The sequence below is a fragment of the Triturus cristatus genome, chromosome 11, assembly GCF_964204655.1.
Source record: "Triturus cristatus chromosome 11, aTriCri1.1, whole genome shotgun sequence".
In the NCBI taxonomy this organism is placed as follows: Eukaryota; Metazoa; Chordata; class Amphibia; order Caudata; family Salamandridae; genus Triturus; species Triturus cristatus.
In genome coordinates, this window is record NC_140594.1 from 277,732,300 (window position 1) to 277,754,015 (window position 21,716).

Here is a 21,716-nt window from a genome sequence, read left to right on the forward strand (position 1 = left end):
AGACACCAGGTCGTCCACCGGAGACACCTTCGTCCCCGGGGAGTCCGACAGCGTCGGGGAAAGACCTCTGTCCGAGGAGCGCGTGCGCGACCTGGACCTATACCTCCTACGGCGTCGTCTTGAGTCCGACGAAGACCGTCCACGGCTCCGTGATCTTCTCCTCCTATGAGAGCGGGAGCGCGACCTCTTCGGCTTCGGCCTGTCCACCGGCCTCGCTGGTCCAGGTGACCGTGGGCGTCGTGGTTTCGGGGTCCCCTGCGGCGGAGACGGGTACCGTGGAAGGGAAACCGACCGCGGAGGAACCGGCGGCGGCCCCACAGGGGTGCGTGGCAGCGACAGAGGCTGGGGCGGCGGAGGCAGCGCCCGCGGCCGAGGTGGCGGTGGCGGAGGTGGTGGAGGTGTTTGTGGAGGTGGCGGTGGAGGTGGAGGTGGTGGTGGTGGCAGTGGAGGCGGCGTCGGCGGGAGAGGAGGAGGCGACGGAGGCATCCGCGGCGGCGTATACACCACCGAGTACACCGATCCCGGTAACTCTCTCTTCCTCGACGCCGACCTGCGCCTCGACGCCGACCTGCGCCTCGACGCCGACCTGCGCCTCGACGGCGATCTGCGCCTCGACGGCGATCTGCGCCTCGACGGCGACCTGTGCCTCGACGCCGATCTTCTCCTCGACGTCGACCTGCGCCTCGACGCCGACCTGCGCCTCGACGGCGATCTGCGCCTCGACGGCGATCTGCGCCTCGACGGCGATCTGCGCCTCGACGGCGACCTGTGCCTCGACGCCGATCTTCTCCTCGGCGTCGATCTTCGCCTCGACGGCGACCTTCGCCTCGACGGCGACCTCAAGCGTCTCGACGGCGATCTCCTTCTCCTCTTCATCGACGGCGAGCTGCGATCCCTCGACGGCGAATGCCGACGCCGGGTCCCATCTCGACTACGACCGCTGGACGGGGCCGACGACGGCGTCGTCGCCGACGACGCCGATGTAGTCGACGGCGGCCTATGCACGTCCCTCGACGGTGATCGTCGACGCCGCTTCTCCCCAGAGCCCTGGGGGGACGGTGAACAGACGGTGGTCATCCTCCTCGACGTCGCCGTCGACGCCCTCGACGGGGAGTGGGAGCGCTTACTGGTCTTCCTGCCCCTGGGGAGCCCCCCAGAGGCCTCAGTATGGGCCAAATCAGCCCCGCCAGACCCACCTGGTGCCTTCAGTCTTCGTTCCTCCAGAACTTGAAGCCTGATCTTCATTCTGTCCCTCAGGGTCCTTGCAGAGAACGAGTGGCAGATGGTACAGCTTTCAGGCACGTGGGACTGGGGAAGGCAACCTATGCACACCTCGTGTGGATCAGTTTTAGCCTTCTTTCGACCACATTCCGGGTACTTGTCGAACAAGCCAGGCATGTTGACAGTACCAGCTACTAAACACAAGAAAAAATGACTAAAATTGCCAAAATCTCAATTAAACCCTTGAAAGGGGAGAGCTCAATGCTCCAGGGTCCTGCTAGCAGGAGCCGGAAAAAAGAACTGAAAGTAAATGGGACCTGCTGGGCATTCTGGGATACTGGGGAAAGTTCTGGAAAACTGGAAAGTTTTCTTAAAGGCACAGTATCCTGTTCCAAGCCACATAATGGCAGCCTATGGGGCTTGTCTGTCCACTCCTTCCTCTCTATCATTCCAGAGGCTTTTGCTGGTAGAGGCAGGGTTTTTTCCTATGTGGAGAAAAACTAGACAGGCAGTGCTGTTTGTGGATGTTGGTGGAATTCTAGTTGAAGTACTGGACAGTGTAGCCTGTGGGTATAGGCTGCATTATCTGTCTTTAAATTAAATTCTCTCTTAAAGGTGTATGCAGGTCTGCATGATTTGTCACCTTTTAGAGATTATTTTTTATTGCTCCGGGGTCCACGCACATGGGCGGGACTATTCACTAGATTATGACTATAACAGAGATTCCCCTACTACAGAACAATTGTTCTTCTCCAGTATTAGGGTGTCTTTCATAGATTCACATGCTTGAATATAGAATAGCTAGCAGTAACAATCACCATTGTTTCCATGCCAAAATAGATTCAAAATATAAAGATAATCAATCTTCTTATGCATAAAAACAGTATCGAACAACTGTAACATTGTAAATGCATAATATATATAAATGGAAACAATATGGAGGTGGGAGGAAGAGGCTCACCTTACTTAAAAAGATTGCGCAGCACTGCCTGTCCCACTGCAGCATCCTCCTCGCTTAAAGTTGCCAAGCAGTAGTGCTTAGTAAACGTGTGTCTGGTCGACCACGTAGCTGCTCTGCAGATGTGTTGCAAAGATACTCCAGCAAATAAGGCAGTAGATGATGAGACTGCCCTAGTGTTGTGTGCCCTCACTGGAGACTGCAGAGGCTTATTTGCCCTTTGGTGACAGAAGACAATAGCTGCCGAGATCCAGCGTGCAATCGTTGGTTTAGTAACCTGACGTCCTTTATGACAGCGTCCATATGCTATAAAAAGTTGATCGGATTTCTGGAAAGAAGCTGTCTTACTGATGTAGAACTTTAGACACCGCTTCACGTCCAAAGAATGTAATCTTTGTTCTGCAGGTGTCTGAGGATTGGCAAAAAAGGTCTTTAATATTACTGGCTCATTAATATGAAAGTCAGTAGGCACCTTGTGTAGAAATGATGGATTGGTGCGTAACACTACAGCATCCGGTTTGAACGGCAGGAACGGAGGTTTGATGGTAAAAGCATGGATGTCACTGACACGACGTGAAGACGTTAGTGCCAGAAGTAGGGCTACTTTCCAAGTGAGATATTTTAGGTCGGCCTTGTGAATGGGCTCGAACGGAGGTCTCATCAATTGCGCTAACACAACGTTGAGGTGCCACAAAGGAGGAGGACGCCGAACTGGCGGAAATTTTCGGAATAAGCCTTTAAAGAATTGGCGGATTATTCTTGAGGAACAAAGGGAACTTGATCCATCTTGCCGGAAACGGGAAATAGCTGCTAGAAAAACCCGTAGGGTTGCATGAGACAGTCCAGAACTGGCTAGGTGCAGGAAGAATGGTAGCAATTGCTCTGCCGTGGAATGTATCGGATGGACTCCGTTAGCAGCACACCAATGGCAGAATCTTTTCCATTTGAACTTGTACGTCCTGATTGTAGAGGGTGCTCTTGCCTGGGCCAAAATATCCCTACAATCCTGCGGGATGTCTAGGTGGGCGAACTCATGGTGTTCAGGTTCCAGGCCGATAAGCTCAGTGAGGAGGGATTTGGATGACAAATTCTCCCTTCGCTCATTGTGAGCAGATCCGTCCGATGTTGCAGGAGGATTGGTTGGCATTGGGACAGGAGGAGCAGTTCTGAGAACCACGCTTGCCGTGGCCAGCGCGGGGCTATTAGGATCAGGTGGCAAGGTTGTCTCCTCATCTTCCAAAGAACCCGAGGTATGAGGGGTATTGGAGGAAAGGCGTACGCAAATAGATTGCACCAGTTTATCAAAAGGGCATTCCCTTGTGATTCCTTGTGGGGATGCCAGCTTGCGTAATTTCGGCATTTCCGGTTCTCCGGCGTAGCAAAGAGATCGAGTTGCGGACGACCCCATAGTTGGAATATCCTCTCTAGAGTGGGTTGGTGTAACTCCCACTCGTGGGTCGACGAGGAGGACCTGCTCAGGGAATCCGCTAGGACATTGGATACTCCTGGCAGGTGTACTGCCGTAATCATGATCTGATGACTGAGAGACCAGTCCCAAATTCTTTGAGCTAACCTGGAGAGACTTGGGGATTTTGTTCCGCCCTGTTTGTTCACATAGTGCATACAGGTTGTGTTGTCTGTCTGTATTAGCACTGACTCTCCTTGGAGCAAAGGTAGAAATGATTTTAGAGCCAGAAAAATCGCCATCAGCTCCAACTTGTTGATGTGCCAAGATCTTTGATGTGTTGACCATCTTCCCTTCACAGAGAGATCCTCCAAATGTGCGCCCCATCCCTCCAATGAGGCGTCTGTCGTGAGTGTCCTGTCCGGTGGCAGCGACAGAAAGGACATGCCTTCCGTCAAGTTGGCTGGAATTGTCCACCATGCGAGTGCTGACTTCATTTGATCTGTGACACATATCATGTCGTGGAAAGATCCCGTTACCTGACGCCACTGAGCATGCAGAGCTTCCTGGATAGGACGTGTCCTCAGCCGGCAATGAGGGATCAAGGCAATGGATGATGACGCCATTCCCAGAAACGATTTTAACAGTCTCACAGAAACTGACTCTTTTGATCTGATCAGAGACACCAGTCGCAGCATCTTTTGTAGACGCTCCTGGGAGAGAAACGCCTTTGCTGACACAGTTTCCAGAGTTGCTCCCAGAAAATCTCTTTGTTGGTACGGATGAAGTTGGGATTTTTCTGCATTTACGGACAGGCCTAAAGAGCGAAACACGTTCTGGCACAGAAGAGTGTGTTGTCGCAGGTGAGTGCTTGACTGAGATTTCAGGAGAAAATCGTCCAGGTATGGAAATATTTGCACTCCCTGGAGTCGCAAAAACGCTATTACTGGAGCTAGTACCTTCGTGAACACTCGAGGGGCCGAGCGCAGGCCAAATGGTAACACTTTGAATTGGTAATCGTGTTGACCCACTCGAAAACGCAGGAACTTTCGATGCCGCTGTAAAATAGGGATATGAAAATAGGCATCCTGGAGATCTATTGTCGCCAGAAAATCTTCCTGCAAGAGTAAGCGCAAGATGTCTACTAGCGTCATCATACGGAAGGATTGGCTCTTTATATATTTGTTTAGTGCCCTTAGATCGAGGATGGGCCTCCACTCTCCGTTTTTCTTTGTGATCAGAAAGAACCGGGAATAAAAACCTTTTCCCTTCTGAGACACTGGCACCAATTCTATAGCTCCTTTTTGCCTTAAAAGTCGAACTTGATGCAACAGTTCTTTCATGTGAGCTGGTGGCGGTCCGGAGGGTGGTGTGGGAGGAGGGAATTTGGTGAATTCTAAGGCGTGTCCCTTTTTTACAATGTCCAAAACCCAACGGTCCCTTGAGATGGAGGACCATTGGGAAAAGAACAGAGATTCGACCTCCAACCTTGTCCGTCTGGTAAGAGTCACTGTCTCTTTGACGCGGTTCCTCTGTATGAGGATTTTCCTCTATATGATTGGAGGTTTGCTGTCATGATACTTGCTGTTGCTGGCCATAAGAGTAACGGTTGGATCCTTGATTGTAAGGTTTGTATTGTTTATTGTCTCTTCGAAAACTTGAGGAGGTGCCGCGTCCGCGTGCACCACGAAAATTACTCCTCTGAAATTGAAGGTTTCCTAACGATCTAGCTGTCTCAGTATCCTTCTTTATGGACTGTAGAGCTTCATCGACGTGGCTTCCAAATAACGACTCGCCGTCATATGCCATGTTAAGGATCATGGACTGTACCTCCTGACGAAAGGATGTCGATCTTAACCATCCTTGCCTACGCAGAACAGCCGCTCCGGCAAGCTGACGGAATCCCATGCAGGCGATGTCTACTGCACAATCTATTATTTCCGCCGATGCCGCTTCTCCCTCTTGGAGCAACTTCATTGCCTCCACCTTAGATGGCTCTGGCAACTCCTGAACCACATCCGAAATATCAACCCATACTTGTCTGTCATATCGTCCCAAGATGGCCAAGGCATTAGCTGCTCTAACCACAGTAGAGGCCATAGAAGAGAATTTACGCCCTATGGCATCCATCCGACGTCCGTCACGATCCGGAGGTGAGGTGATAGAAGATGCAGGATTTTTCGCCTTACGTTGCGCTGCCTGCGTAACGACAGACTCCGGTTTAGCCTGACCCGTGAGGCATGCTGGGGTTCCTATTGGTGCCTTATATTTCTTTTCTAATCGAGGCACCTGTGCTGGCAAGGTATTCGGTGTCTGCATTAATTTCTTGCCTTCTTCCCAAATAAACTCCACTATGGGAATAGCATGAGTCTGTTTTGTAAGGTTGATTCTTGAAATCATAAAGGAAGCAATCTTCCTCCCTGCGCTCCGTTGTTAGTTTAAAACGGTGTGATGCCCTTTCCATCAGTTGGTGAAAATTGGCTATGTCCACTGGAGGTGAATCCCCTGTTACTATCTGTGAGGGGGATGGTGTTTGTGCCTGGTAATTGTCCCACTCCGCCATATCATCGTCATTGTCATCCACATCCCCATCATCATCTGGGATTTCACCCTCTTCTGTGTCCTGAGGGCCTTCCTCTACAGGCTCATAGTGAGGCAACAACCTTTCCGGAACCGGTCTTGGAGGTACAGGCGGCATCTGAGGAGCAGGATTTACAATAGGTACCGGTGGAATAATTGCCGGAATCACCGGGGCTGACGGAACCTCTGAACGTTGAGGGGATAGAGGGAACCGTTGGTTGTAGTCGTCCAACATGCGTTGGAGATTAGTAATGAGCGACAAAGGAAGAGTCGCCGTTTTATGCTTCGGAGGGGCCTGGTGTATGTAAACCGGATCTTCATCCTCACTGCTGACATCCTGGCATTTAATAACTAAGTCGGACGGACTTTGTGCCGTTCCAAAAGACTCCGGTAACCCCTCGGACTCCTGATCAGAATCCGTAGCGAATAATGGTGAGGGAGGCTGTGCATCACCCACAGGAATATTGTCTTCCTGGCTATCCGGGCCCACAGTAGGAGGTAATGGTGTCCAAGAAACTCCAGTTAAAGATGAAACCGACGCTGAAGTTAGCTGAGGTAGTTGTTCCCTTCTTGTTTTCTGGGTAGACGCAACACTGCTTATTCGTACCCTTACGAATGCCTGTGGAGATGCCCTCGTCGACGGAGCCGTCGTCGACGGAATGATGGTCGACGGAATTATCGTCGACAGAGTCTGTGGCAACAAAATCGATGTTGTCGGGTCCGCCGTCGACGAAGCCGCCGTCGACGGGGCCACCGTCGACGGAGCCACCGTCGACGGGGCCGCTGCCGACGGGGCCGTCGTCGAGGTCTTCGTCGACAAGGCTTTCGTCGACGGAACCACCGTCGACAGTGTCGTCGACGGGATCTTCTTTTTCTTCGTCGACGGAGTGGGCGTCGACTAGCTCGACGACACCTTCGTCGACGACACAATCTTCGTCGACGGAACCTTTACCTTTTTCGTCGACGGAACCTTTACCTTTTTCGTCGACGTCGAAGTAATGGGCAAAATAGAAGTCACCGCCCTCGAAGAACTGATGGTAATCGTCGACGAGGATAACGTCGACAGAACGCTCGTCGACGACGAAGCAGCTGACGTCGTCGTCGGACAATCTTTTCCCTGAGGAATGGGAAGTAGACGCCTCAGCAGCCTGAGAACAGTGTCCCTTAGGCGACAAAGCAGTAGGTGAGACAGCAGAAGTGGCAGCTGTCAGAGTCAAAGATAGATTCTTTTTCTTCAGGAAAGGAGATGGTAACTCCTGCACACTACTGCGCTTAGAGGCTGGTTGAGAACGACCAGAAAAGAGACTTTCAACATCAGAGAGTGGGTTATCCTTATCCTTCAGTCTCTGTAGCCATAATAACAGGCGGCCTTCTCTGTCCTTTAGAGTTTTTGTAGAAAAGGTTCTACAAAATTTACATTTTGCCACTTCATGGTCTGGGTATAAACAGTAAATACACTTACTGTGTGGGTCCTCAGAAAATAAACGCAGCTTTCCACACGAAGAACATGGTCTAAACAAAGATTTCTTACTAGAAGACATCCTCACTGACAAAAACTGAGCAGAGCTCAGGGAGACTCCCTGTCACACGACGTGCGGTAGAAAATCTGAGGTGAGAAGCTCTGAGGAGAAGGTTCTAGAGAGGGGCTGACGCCTGATTGGCTGGAGTTCGGACTTACATAATGACAGAGATAGACTACAAAAGTCTTTTGTCTCTCTCCATTGTATTCCTATGGAGTTTTCTCTTATAGGTACACTATGTGTGTTTTTACACCTATATAACGCTAATTATGTGATTACTTATGTATATATTTTGCTATATATATATATTGCTATTTTATTTACCGTGGGACTCCCACTCCGACGACGGGGAATATTCAAGCATGTGAATCTATGAAAGACACCCTAATACTGAAGAACTAAACCGTGGTACAACGACAACTTAAATGCGGAACGCCGCAACCTTAGGGCGGCTGAACGCGCCTGGAGATCCAAACCCTCAGCGGAACAACTAAAACTCCTTAGAAATGTTAGGAGCTTCTACAACAAACAAATCAAGACCACTAAGGCAGAATATTTCAGACACCAACTGGATCAAGCTGCAAAGCGCCCCAAGAAGCTTTTTGAATTGGTCAAGCAGCAATCCGTGGTAGCGCCAAATAACTCTGCTTCTGGAGGCAGTCCACCCTCTTGTGACGAACTGGCTGTCTTCTTCACTGAGAAATCAAGACTCGTCTCCATTGACCTCTCCTCTAAGAAGGCTCTACTGCCATCCTCCGGGTCCGCACCACCCTCTGATCTCGTAGAAAACTGCAAACCTATCCGCATGAACACCAAGAACAATGCATCATGGGACACCTTTACCCCATTCAGTGAACAAGACATCAACAAGATTCTCCAAAATATCAACCTTTCTAACCACTTCTACGACCCCCGGCCATCTTCAAAGAAATCAAGAATGCCCTCATCCCCACCTGGACAAGGATTGTAAACGCTTCACTGTCACAAGGCACAATCCCAGACTGCTTAAAGGCAGTTCAGGTATCACCTATACTAAAAAAACCTAATGCAGATAGGGCGAAAGTTATTAAGGTCGGCTCTATCTCCAACATTCCCACCCTAGCCAAACTACTAGAAAAATGCGTACAATCCCAGCTTTGTGTACATATTGAGAACTTCCAACTCCTTGACCAGTATCAATCTGGTTTTCGGAAGGGGCACAGTACTGAATCGGCACTGACACATGTTATGGATAACGTTTTAAAAATGCTTGACCAAAACGAATCATGCCTCCTAATCCTCCTTGACCTTTCCTCCGCATTCGACACGGTCAACCACGACAACCTCCTATCCATCCTGAAGTACAGGATGGGTTTCTCTGGTCTGGTATTACAATGATTCTCGTCCTTCCTTCACCAGAGATTACAAAGAGTCAAGGCAAACCATTCTTTCTCACAACCCTGCCCAGTTCTCATGGGGGTGCCCCAAGGGTCTGCCCTATCTCTCATACTCTTCAACCTTTTCCTGGAACCATTAGCTAACCCATTAAATTCCATGAACATTCTCTTCCATATGTATGCGGACGATACCCAACTTTATTTAAAAATCTCTTCCCCGGATAACATCATCTCACTCAACTCTACCCTAACATCTACTTAAATTGGTCAACTGAGAACCATCTCCTGCTCAACACCTCCAAAACTGAATTCCTTCTCATCTCGCCTCCGTCCCACATCCCTAAGCCAAACCTTTGGCTAAATCAACTCACAGCGTTCAACTGCACCCCCCACATTATAGACTCAGCGAAATCTCTCGGAATCACCCTGGACAAGCACCTGAACATGAAGAATCATATCAGCAAAGTGTGTAAGGGAACAAATCACTTGATGAGGACACTTAGAAATATCAAACCATTCCTTCCAAAATTGATTTCAAGCATGTGGTCCAAGCGCTTGTCTTACCCAGATTAGACCACGGCAGCACTACGCTTTGTGGTCTCCCCAAATACACCCTGGCTCCTCTAAGGGCATCGCTGAACGCTGCGGCGAGACTGGTTACAGGTACCAAACGAAATGTTCATATATCCCCAGTCCTAAAATCTCTCAAATGGTTGCCCTTCTAAGCTCGAATTCAGTTGAAGATTGTGATTCTGTCGCACAAAGCCCTTCACTTCAAAACCCCCAGGTATCTAGCGCAAAAGCTTGAATTTTCCTGTGGTGGTAGAGCCTCAAGATGCACTAACACTTTCCTCCTGAAACCGCAAATCTTTAACAAAAAGAGAACTTGCCACCGATCCTTCTCTGGCGCTGCGCAAAAGATTTGGAATTCTCTGCCACCGGAAGTACGTAGAATCTTCTCAATGACCGACTTCAAGCTGGAAGTCAAGAGATTCCTAATGAACAAATTCCTACCTTAATGCTGCTCAAAGCCCCTACAACCACTTGACCATCATTGGATATTGCTCTTCTTTACCGTATAATATTTCCCCCCTGTACTCCGATATTCACTTGTTTATGGCATTACTCTCCTTTGACCCATTCTTAGTTCAATTATGTGATTATTCTTGTTTCTACTCCTACCTAATGTTGTTACTGCATTTATTACCTTCCTGCCATCCTTTTGTAAAGCTCTCTGATATCTTTCGGGATCTTGTTCGCACTATATAAAACTTTATAAATAAAATAAATAGTGGAAACGGGCTGCTGCTTGCCCATACACCAAAAGAGGGATAATGAAATAAGGCCCGATAGTCCATATGGTGAGATGCGCCTGCAGATATGCTTTTAAATGAGTAAAAAGGATACCAAATGAGAATTGGTGACATGAGCACAATTGAATGAATTTATTTAATTATTCTTTAAGGGCAGGTATACTGCCTACTGCAGAAAAATACACAACATTGAGGAAGAAAGGAATTGGAAAGAACAATCTAGGCTGGAAACCCGAGCAAAACTATACAACCTTTAAAAGACCCAGATTCCATCCAGGGCTAGGTCGAAGGAAGCCAAAATTTGGAGCAGGCGTTCTCGCCCAAGCTTTCTCAAGGTCCAAAGTTGCAAAAAGTGGGCGAGCTCTAGCTGGGTCATGGCTCAGAACCCAGCCAGACTGGCATCATGCACATGCAAGGGTGACCGATAAAGCGCTTGGTAGGTAAGCTGCTTCCCTGACGGATATCTGCTGTCTGCCTTGTGTTACCCTGCTGTCTTCACTCCTCCATTTGAGCCCACTTTTTGCTTGCATGCCAGAGACCTTAATTTTATTACTTTAAATATGGAGGCATCCCCCTGACCTAGAATTTCGTCCCAGGACAAATTGAACTGTAATTTTTAGTAGTTAATGATATTTTAGGGTAAAAAAGTAGCAGTGTGTTGAAAGCAGACTTACCTTGTTTCTCTTATTTTGCGTTGGACGACAGCATGGTACCAATTTGGTAGTTCTCAATTTTACATCCCTTGAGCAAGCTCTTCTCTCACCTGTGAATCTTGTGAAAAACACATTTTAGTACTCTTCTATCAGATGGTGCGAGCTGTCTGGCTGAGAAAGATGTATTGTGAACTTACAGTTGGCTTAGAGCTATCATAATGTGTTTGCTTTTCTTCTAGAATTTTTTTTAATGTTTTTTCAATAATACTTTACAGGCAAACATTGGCACATCCAACAGCTCTGCACTTATGTTACATAGGCGAAACCTAGTGGGGGTTGTCAATGCTTGTTAGATATGTTTCCACAAGTTAACTTCCTTTCTGAGCTCCTTTGCCTTGCCTCTTCCCACTCCACCTCTCCTCTGTGTATGTCCCATCCCCCACAGTTAACTCTTTCACCTCTACCTAGCCACAGGCTTGTAAACCCAAACAATAGTAGCCAATAAAGCATCATTTTCTGTTGCCACAACTTCGAATTCAGCCCCCCTGAATGCTAGCTCCAGCCAGCAGAGTGTGTTAATTGAGACTGCTATAGCGTACGTCTGTCCTGGAAAGAGCAGAGCCAATGTCTGTCTTGTTTATCCAAGAACTGTTGTCTAGGGCCATGCAGCCATATTTTAAGGAACAATTAGACCACCCCTTACGATTTAAGGCTGGTCGCTATGTCTCGGACTAACCTCGCTGATTCGTATCCTGGGCACTTGGACACATCCTACTGACCAATAGCACTGTGAACATGTGACCCACAATCTGCTCTTATAAGCATTTTAAGATGGAAGTACGCTTAGTCAACAGCCAAGAAAAATCCAATTACCCCTACCACCATAAGACTGGTTACAATGTCTCGGGCAAGCCTTGTAGCATCCTAGGCAATTGGTCTGACTCTGCTGACTCTTCCTATTGCAAAGAAAGCACCTGCAATTTTCCTTTATCGCCATTAGAAAAAGAAAGTACTCCGAGGCTTTCAAACCAGCAAAAGTGAACTACCCCCAGCATATTAAGGCTGGTCACAATGTTTCAGCCTAACTTTGCTGAATCCTAGGCAACTGGTCCCATCTGCCTTTACCAGCATCAGAACTTTAAAGTATGCCAGTAAATTCCAAATGTGTCCTACACCTTTAAGGCTGGCCGCAGAGCCTCGGGCTAACCTGGCTGAATCCTGTGCCCTTGGTCCCATCTGGCTACCTCCAAACATTGCAGCGAGGCCTGTCTCAATCGGCATTTTAAGTATGGTTCGGAACTCAATGGTGCAAGCATGAACAATGCTTAGTGGGGATGTATGAATACTGCGAGCTAGGGGTGGTGTCTGTGCGAGTCTTTGTTTAGTTTAAGGCTGGGCAGAGCATGGACACTATAGGTCGCCCAACCTAGAATTCTACAGCCTATCTGCAGAAATCTTCCCCTGCTTCCCAGCTGAGTTCACGCCCCAGAAAGACTATATTGATTGATGGATTTGTATAGCACAATTACCCAGAAAAAGCAAGCGCTGCAAATAAGCTGAACAACAACTGGGAAATAGTCTATGAATTATGTGGCTTTTAGAATCTTCCAGAAGCACGATAGGTTGTAAATAACTTTTAGTCCACGAGGAAGCGAAGTCTGGGCAGCAAACACGTAGAAAGCACAACCACTCTGGTGCACCCTATCAAAGCAAGGAAGAAAATAGTCCGGCTGTTATAACCTTAAAAGTCTCTTCGCAATATGTTGCCTAAAATGTTTCTTGGTTTAAGGAGCGGAGAAGTAATGGATGGCTTTGTGGCAAAGGCATAAACCCTTGAAGAGACAGTGTTTCTTCATAGGAAGCCAGTGGAGGGAGAACAGATCAGAGAAGATAGGGGATTTTGTCTCCAAGTATACACAGCATTGCGGCATCTTGGAAGCATTACAGGTGGACTGTCAGCTAAACAGGCAGACCAAACTACAGCGACCCCGAAGCGGAGTATTACAAATTGCACAATCTGCATTTAACAAGGAGGGACTCCTAGCAGAACCTGGGGGGGGGGGGGGGTGCGGCAACAAATATTTAAATTTTGAGAAAAGTTCATATCCATATAGAGCGGTAATTGGACAGGACCACCGCACCGGCACAGTATTACTTTAGTAGTGAGGTGAGGAACTTTCTCTACCAAGAATTGGGCACAAAAGAGATTGCATAGTGCTGTGAATTGAGACGCAATGGAGCGTATCAGCAGTCTAACTCCTTTCACTGGACATGTGTCCAAAGGGGGTCCAGAGGATACTGAAAGGATTCAGCATAGAGTAAGGGCGTCTATTGACAAGTATAAAGATGAAAGGAACCTAAGAGTTGTACGGTAGTCTTCTGGGAAGGCTGCCACCTTACAGCCTGTTCATCCTGGTTATTCATACCAGAGGCCAACATGTCTTGGATTTTAAGATGAAAATATTCTGATAGGTGATCACATAGGGTTAGCATGAGCGAAGAATTGTTAACCTCCGCAGTTGCAAGGCTGTTAAAAATGGAACTGACTTGGGATTATGTAATATTTCAGTTTGATTCGCATAGGAAGCGCAATACACTGTTTTCTGGGGGTTTTTGGGGGTATTTTTTTCAATAGAAGTTCAGATTTTCAATTTATTTTTGCCTACCTGGAGTAGAATTCAAATTAAGTATGTTCTTATTTCTTACAATTGCGTAATACTTAAGTCATTGAGAGTAGGTGTGGCTACGTAAGTGTTGGGGCTCGTAGAATGGGTTCTGGTGCGTAATCGAGGTCCTTCTGCTAAAAGTGGTAAATTATTACACAGAAGGATAAGTAGCTCGAAACCTTTAACACTTAGCGAGGAGTATGTGCACTTGACCAAGTTCAGTCCAAAGGAGAAACTGTCTTCATGCTAGGGGCCTGTGTAGGTTCAGTTCAGCCATGATAAATGTTAGTCACGTGTGGCAGTGGCTATGTTACTAAATGACTACACCCTATAGATTTAATTTACATCTTGCTACGCCCAAATGCTCTGCATTTGGGGTGGTGGATCGTTGAGTACTTGCCAATTAAATTATCACACAATTAATTTTTTTTCCTTCCCTTCTCTGCAGATTCAGAGCATGCAGTGGCGCTTTACAGAGTGGCGTTGGGACCACTGACTGTGCAGAAAAAGGAGTCTGAATGGTGGGAAGGTATGTGATAGCCCCTCGCCAACTCATGTCCCCAGAATTCTTAATGACCGACTGCCTATCATAAAGTATTCAAGGGACATGAGTGAATGAGACACTGAGTCTCATGTACTCATGTTCCTAGAATACTAAATTAAAGGCAGCGTCCCATTTACTTGTGTCCCTGCAATACTATGACAGGCAGCGTCTCATTCATATCCCTAGAATATTAAATGACAGGCAGCATCTCGTTCACTCATGTCCCTGAGAAACTATGACAGGCAGCATCTCGTTCACTCATGTCCCTGAAAAACTATGACAGGCAGCGTCTCATTCACTCATGTCCCTGAAATACTATGACGGGCAGCGTCTCATTCACTCATGTTCCAAGAATACTAAATGACAGGCAGTGTCTCATTCACTCATCCCTAGAAAACTAAATGATAGTCTCATTCACTTATGTATCTGGAATACTATAACAGGCAGCGTCTCATGCACTCATGTCCCAAGAATACTCAATGACAGTGTCTCATTCACTCATGTCCCCGATATACTGTATGTCAGCGGCGTCTCATTCACTTGTTTCCCTGAAATACTATGACAGGCAGCGTCTCATTCATGTCCCTAGAATACTAAATGACAGGCAGCATCTCGTTCACTCATGTCCCTGAAAAACTATGACGGGCAGCGTCTCATTCACTCATGTCCCCGATATACTGTATGTCAGCAGCGTCTCATTCACTTGTTTCCCTTAAATACTATGACAGGGAGTCTAATTCACTCATCCCTAGAAAACTAAATGACACTCTCATTCACTCATGTCCCTGAAATGCTATATGACAGCAGCTTCTCATTAGCTCATGTCCCTAGAATACTTAATCCCACCTTTTTCCCTCCCGTCTCGCGCATCTACACTAAGAAGGATCTTTCTCTACAAGAAATAGATTCTTTGGGGGTCTTCCTTGAACAGGGAGGAAGGGGGAGGGTTGGGCATCATTGCCAATGATGCAGACCTTACCCAGCTACGAGTATCATTCTACCCTACCCAGCTACGAGTATCTTTCAAATTTACATCATGCTTACCCTTTGTAACAAGAATGTTTGGAGAGGTGCTGCAGGCCAGGGCATGATTTACTTGAAAATGACTTTTTCTCTGAGGTCCGTAGACGTGTTGTGCACTTGCAGAGTGTTAATGTCTTTCTTGGTAAAAGCTCTAATTACCACTTTGGGGGCTGGGCACAAAGGAAGGGTTGCTGAAGAGACTCCTGAGAACTGCATTATTTGCATATTTCTTGCTTTAATTTAATTTATTAGGGGTAACAACAACCTTTACAAACACCATTTGAGTCAAAGATGACTATTTGGAATCTGAGTGAGACACGTTGCAATTAAACTGCATAGGACCAAATGGATTGGTTAGAAAGGCCGTCTAAAAACCTACAGCACATGATTAAAAACCTGGTAGCCTCCCGCTGCCGACTTCTCGCATCTAGCTTGGCTGTGCCCAAAGGTCTCCACCTACTGGCAGGCTGTATGTGCGGCTATTAGTGATATCACCTCTGTGAGAATGGACCCTGACCTGTTGGTGTGTCTCCTTGGCTATGTCAAGCATCTACCTAACGCTAGTCGCAAGCTGATCGCCATGCTCCTAGTCCTTGCCAAACACAGGGTTTCACTTCACTTTGGGCGCCTACAGTGGCTGGTTGGCTAAACGACACTACCCATTGCCAGACCTTATTGGGTGAATTTTGGGACCTGATGCCCGCTGCTAGTTGCCCCCCCGACATCTGGGCCCCCCTCATTTCCCACTTACAGAGCTTAACCGCCGGAGTCAGTCCTTACCAGCACTGTTATACGGGCCTCCCCTGCTCGAACTACTGACGACCCCCTTCCCCGCCACTGGCCCTTTATCATCTGACTAACATGCTCACACCACTGTTTAGATCTTTATGCCTGAAATGTGCTTTTTTTCCTTTCTCATGCATGTTTTCTTCCTAAGGTTCTCAGGGGAAGTAACTATGTAATCCATGTGCCAATGCCATTAAGTCATTGTATATTGTGCCGTGCAATTATCTGCCTGTTTGTATTGTTTCTTCAAAACCAATAAATACAATTAAAAAAAACAAAAAAACTGGTAGCCTTTTCGAAAACAAAGGCATCTGAATAGGGTGTTTCCCTTGACTTGGTCTCACTCAGAATGAGAACCAGTCTCAGAAAGCAAAGGCAATGGGTGGAGATTTCAACCCTGGTAAAAGTGTGATGAAGGATACTGTGAGGTCTCATAGGCTTTAATAGAGATTCGTAGTCATACCCTGCGTTGGCCCTGTCCCGCCTAGAACACCCTAACCTCACGTTAAGGAGCCCTAGCTTTTGAATTGAGTGGAACCATGAGGTACTTGCAACGTACGGCAGGTTTTATTTGAAATACATGTTGGCCCACTGGCACCAGAACTAGGATCTAAAGAGGATGAGATTGTCTTGGATATTTTCATATAGTTTGGAGGGAGAGTTCAGCTGTCCTTGATCGAGAAACTTTACTTTGGGTTTGTCTAGATGACCCAGGTGGATGCTTAGTGTAGGAATTTTGTTTAGAATGACGTTTCACTTTGAATCCCAAAATGAGCCATCAGTGCAACTGGTCTTCGAAAATGTCCAATCCTCTTTGAATGGCCGTATTTTTCTTACTTTCCAGAACGTTGCCGGAGCCTGAAGAGGTTCTTGCTGGCGGCCACAGCCTTCGTGGGAAGCTGCCTCCTTGGGGCCCTCTTCGCCGGTAGTCTCCTCGTTTGTGCCCTCAGTCTGGGTTCTCATTGCCACAGGAGGAAGGCGGAAGCAGAGATTCCAGAGAGCCCATACCCACCTCTACCGGAAGAAGAGAAAGGATCGCAGGTGCACTTCAATGAGAGTGACCAAGCGACGGTGGAATAAGACTTTAAACATCACCCAGCATCCAAAGGCACAAATAAAGTCTTTTCTTGTCTGGTAAATCATGGCTGTCTATAAGGGGATGGCAGGGGTAAAATGAATGACAAACAAAGTGAGTTTACTTAGCAATGCGAACATGATTGTTTCAAGCATTCGCTTCCAGATTTGTCCCTTGTAACTGTTGAGGCTCTGCTGGTGTGCAATGGATTCTTCCTGCTGCGACCACAAGGTAAAGTATGGCGTACCTCCAAGGACAGGGTGACCGTTGCTTTTGTACATCCTCATACAAACCATTTCCTACATAGATCTGCTTGAGATTTACAGGTAGCCTGTTTGACTTTATCCAAGAGTCAAAGGAGTTCACTCTTAACTTATCACATTCCAAAAGTCAGGCGATGCAGCTGTGTATGCTGAAATACTTTCCTGCTAAATATTTTATTCTACCATGACACCATTCTATGATGAGAAATGGGCGCTCTGCTGGCAGATGTGCCGAAGGTGTATTTGGGAGTCGAAATAAAGTCTCAATGCAAGGTCTTTAAAAGAGCACTACAGTTCCAGAAAATAAGTCTTATCTTGATGTTATCCCTGAAGTTGGCAATCTGTGCATGACACATGGCCGCTGCCAGTGGGAGATTCTGTTTGGTACACATGGAACCTACAAGAATATCTGCGGCTGTATTCTATAGTGTGCTGCAGGGATGCAACGGGCATGTGTGCCCACTTCGTGTGCCCAGAGGGCACAATCTTATTAAAGAAGGGGCAGCAAATGATTGTGTGTCAGCTTCTCTGATATTGCTGGCACACATGTAGCGACAGCGCTACGTAGCCCAATGCAAATAAAAGAATCTCTTTGCCTCTGCCCTCATGTGCATAGTATGGTATGGGTGCAGAGGCAAACATCCCCTTAGGAGGCTCACTGTAAGTGCACCACAAAAGGATGGTACACTTTCAGTGCACCTCCTAAAGGCAGCCCTCTGAAAGGGAGAAAGGCGGTTCCAAGAACCTCCCACACACATTCCTTTGCAGCCAGGTGCAATCACTCACTGAATCTGCCTATAAAGGGATCTCCAATCCCTCTTTGAAGTACAGGCGGGATGCCACCTGCACTGTGAAACACGGAGCAGCTGTGTAGCAGCCACTCCGCATTTCAATTGAGGGCAGCACAAGTTTACAGCTGCCCGGGTGGGGCAGCAGCTCACTATTTGTAACATGATGCACTGTCTGTTTGCATCAGGTGCACCTTTTGAAAGGTGCTCTGTGGTGCAAACAGGGAAAGTGCACTGTATGTATAGTACGGCCTCTGCTGCTCTAAAAGAAGTGGGTCCAGTCTAAATGTGATATTCCAGTGTTAGGCAGTGCCCAACCGGGATGGCTATCTCATGTTGATGGTCATGGCTTCACTAGTCCACTAAAAGTCTAAAAACACCAGGGGCTTATTTATGAGCCCCCTGTGGTGCCAGAGAGTCAATTTTTGTGACTCTCTGGCGCTGCAGGTTACAAAAAAATATCTATGAGGCCACGCAAAGCCACTGTGTGTGGCTTTGGATGGCCTCCTAGATATGAAGTAAGGCAAGGCAGCACAAATCGCTGTGTTACCTTACTCTGTGCTCGGGAGGTATTCCATAGGCAATGCAGTGGTTTTTCCCACGCAACAGCCATGGATTTTGCCACTGCCCCAGGTTTATAAGAGCATGTAAACCTGGGGTAGCACCAAATCCTTAATCCTCCTGAGGTGAGGAGTGAGGAATAATGAGGAGAAATTTCTTTATTTCTCCTCGTTATTTACTCATTGTGTGCTGCATTCTGCAGCACACATAGAAAGAGGAAAATGGCTCTTAGGATTGTTTCTGTGCAGGAAGGTTCCCCTTCCTGCACATAAAACAATTCTGCTGACAACACAGGCACTCTTGCAGCATGGTGCAAGGGTGCCTCCATTGGCGCTAGGCAACCGAAACGGTGCCAGCGCAGGGATAAAGGACAGGAATGCACCATATTGCGCAAATACGGTGCATTCCTGCCCTTTCACTTTGGCATAGGGCAGCGAAGCAAGATTACTTGCTCCACTGCTCAACGCCAAATCCTGATAAATAAGGGCCTCCAAATTCTGATATCACTTGGAGATCAGCTCCCCCCCCCCCCGGCCCCCCCCTGGGAAATACTAGTTAGTGAATTGTAGGTGAAGATCCCTTATTCTTCATTGGATGGACATTTGTGTGTTCAAATAGTCTACTTGTGAATATTCTCTGACCTTGCATGAGAATAAAGAAGTTTAGTACAGTTGCAGGACTGGTAGCACATGGGACTCAATCTTGTTTACTCACCAAGGAGTCTCCCTAAAGATGAGGCAAACTAGTGCAAACCTGTGGCATTACTCTCACCTCCTTGTATGCAGGTTTGTATTGCTTCAAATTCACCCTCTACATCAAGAGCGGTGCAAAGGTTAGATTGGCTGTGGCCTGCTAGCGGATGAGAAGAGGCATGTCTTCAGGAAAGGAATGAATGCACAATTAAAAACAAAACATGACACTGCGCATGAATATCTGTGCAGATAATGAGACAGTGAACCTCTCCGGCTACAGACAAATTGATAGAGTGCACAACCATATGGAGGGGGACAGCGGAGTTGACACAACTAAATGTAATTCATAACATCAACAGTCAAAGGCTTATACGCTGATTAGGCCTGTCACCGTGAGTCCAGTATTAATGCCTTTAGATGGATACCTTAGTCCACGGAGCGGCCAGGCAAACTAATTTGTTGCTGAGGAATTGATAGAACTCCACAGTCAAAAGACTAGATTGCAAGGCGTAGTGCTTGTAAGAAACAGCAGTTATCCCCGTTAACTAAAGGAAAATCTGTAAGAACTGTAATAACCCCTTGTAACCTTGGGGGTGACTGCTTTCGATATACTGCGTGGAACGCTGAAACACACATGAAACATACACCTGCTTTATTGTGGACTATGGATTGCATGACAAGCCAAATTACAAGAACCTTTGTATGAGTCTCCGAAAACATGGGGTGGACTCCTGTCCACTCTCAAGACGGCACTGACCAGGAGCTGGCCTCATGCTTGCAAATGGTGAGCATAACTGTAAAGGGATGTTAAGACTGTGTGCCTTCATGAGTGGAAAGTCCAGGACTGAAAAATTGTGGAGACCTTGTGCTACCACAAGGGAGCTGGCCAAGGAAAGATGTGCAAAGCTTCTGCTCCCAAAACTTGTCCTACATATCTAGGGTCTACCTGTGACTAAAGATGTTTCATACAGATCTTGTATTTCTGAGGCCCGTATCCAGCTGTGTTTGAACACTGGAAGAAGAGGCTTCCCTTTTACTACTGCCCTCCATAGGGGGCTGTCTGGCTATTACTCGCCTTAGTCTGCAAATGTTTCTTTGTCAAAGGGTGAACTGTAGGGATTCTCTCCAAACCAGGACAGTGGGTAGCCTTGATGGATCTGTTACAGGTAGAGGTTACTTGGGGATAAGACATTCCATTGGTGATGGTTTCACAATATTTGGGAGGTGATTGCATATGCCCGTCAGCCCTGAGTTAGTTGCAATAATGCCAGAGTCCTGCTAACCCGCACTGTTACTCATGTTAAGTATTTCTAGGGCAGAAGAAAGGTATCATTCTGTAACCAGCTAGACTGGTAGTAGACCAACACATCCATGGGTGCTGACCTGCCTGAGGATGAATGCATACTTGGCAGAAGCAGTTTTTGTAAGATGGTATTGTTATGGCCATACTTTATACCCGATCATTCACAGTTTACTAGTGTTCATGTACTCTTTGTGGCTGTGGAATCGTTTGCTGGCGTTGCAGCGTGCTTCCCTGATTTTGGCACATCCTCACTGTAGAGTTTACGAAGGCTTGAATCCAGCAAGAAATCCACAGACCTTAAAAGAAAAAAGAGACATTGTTACACACTCTTGAAAACTCCACAGAGGGAGCTATACAAAGTGCCACCATTTAGGAGACGGACAAGGGAGTAAGTCCTAAGCAAATGTAACCTGCGGGAATTCAAGGTCTAAAATCTTTTGATCATTAGATGGCATCATGGGCCCTCTCCCACAGTAAACTGGAGGTAGAATTTAGTATTTCTTAACAAAGTGCTCACCTACAGTAATGGAGGAACTCTTGATTAGGTGATCAATCAATCAGTAAGGAATCTTATAGAGCATGACTACTCACCTGTGAGGGTCTCATTGAGGGGGTGAGGGGAGAGAATGAGTTGTGGGGGGGGCAAAGTGGGGGTGGAGAATCTGTAGTTCCGTCAAAGAGCCATGTCTTTAGGTCCTTCCTGAATTGCGGCAGCGACGGGGATTTCCGGAGGTCCAGAGGCAGGGAGTTCCAGGTCTTCGCAGCGAGGTAGAAGGATCTTCCTCCAGCTGCGGTCTTGTAGATCCGTGGGATGGAGGCCAGGGCCAGTTGGGCGAAGTGATGTCTGGTGGGAGCATAGAAGGAGAGGTGGTGGTTGAGGTATGCATGATGGTTATTCTTTTGTTGACAAGCAGCCAGTGAAGGTGTCTCAGGTGGCCGGAGATGTGGCTGCGATGTGGGATGTTCAGGATAAGTCTGGTGGTGGCGTT

At 47.3% G+C, this 21,716-nt stretch overlaps 2 protein-coding genes across 3 annotated transcripts in view; one reads left to right on the top strand and one right to left on the bottom strand.

Moving 5' to 3' along the window:
• The window catches only part of LOC146784022 (zona pellucida sperm-binding protein 3-like), a 167,610-nt gene extending 149,851 nt beyond the window's left edge, over positions 1-17,759 (top strand). Inside the window, exons 7-8 of one of the 2 annotated variants that reach the window (XM_085635833.1) lie at positions 14,141-14,221; positions 16,890-17,759. In XM_085635833.1, the coding sequence (XP_085491959.1) occupies positions 14,141-14,221; positions 16,890-17,125 (317 nt within the window). In that variant the 3' untranslated portion in view covers positions 17,126-17,759. The remainder of the gene's footprint in view (positions 1-14,140; positions 14,222-16,889) is intronic. The other variant, XM_085635834.1, reaches the window with a different exon arrangement.
• A 2,300-nt stretch (positions 17,760-20,059) lies between these two features.
• MTFP1 (mitochondrial fission process 1) overlaps positions 20,060-21,716 on the bottom strand; it is a 96,176-nt gene continuing 94,519 nt past the window's right edge. The window contains exon 4 of the mRNA XM_085635835.1: positions 20,060-21,023. Coding sequence (XP_085491961.1) covers positions 20,906-21,023 — 118 coding nt within the window. The 3' untranslated portion in view covers positions 20,060-20,905. The remainder of the gene's footprint in view (positions 21,024-21,716) is intronic.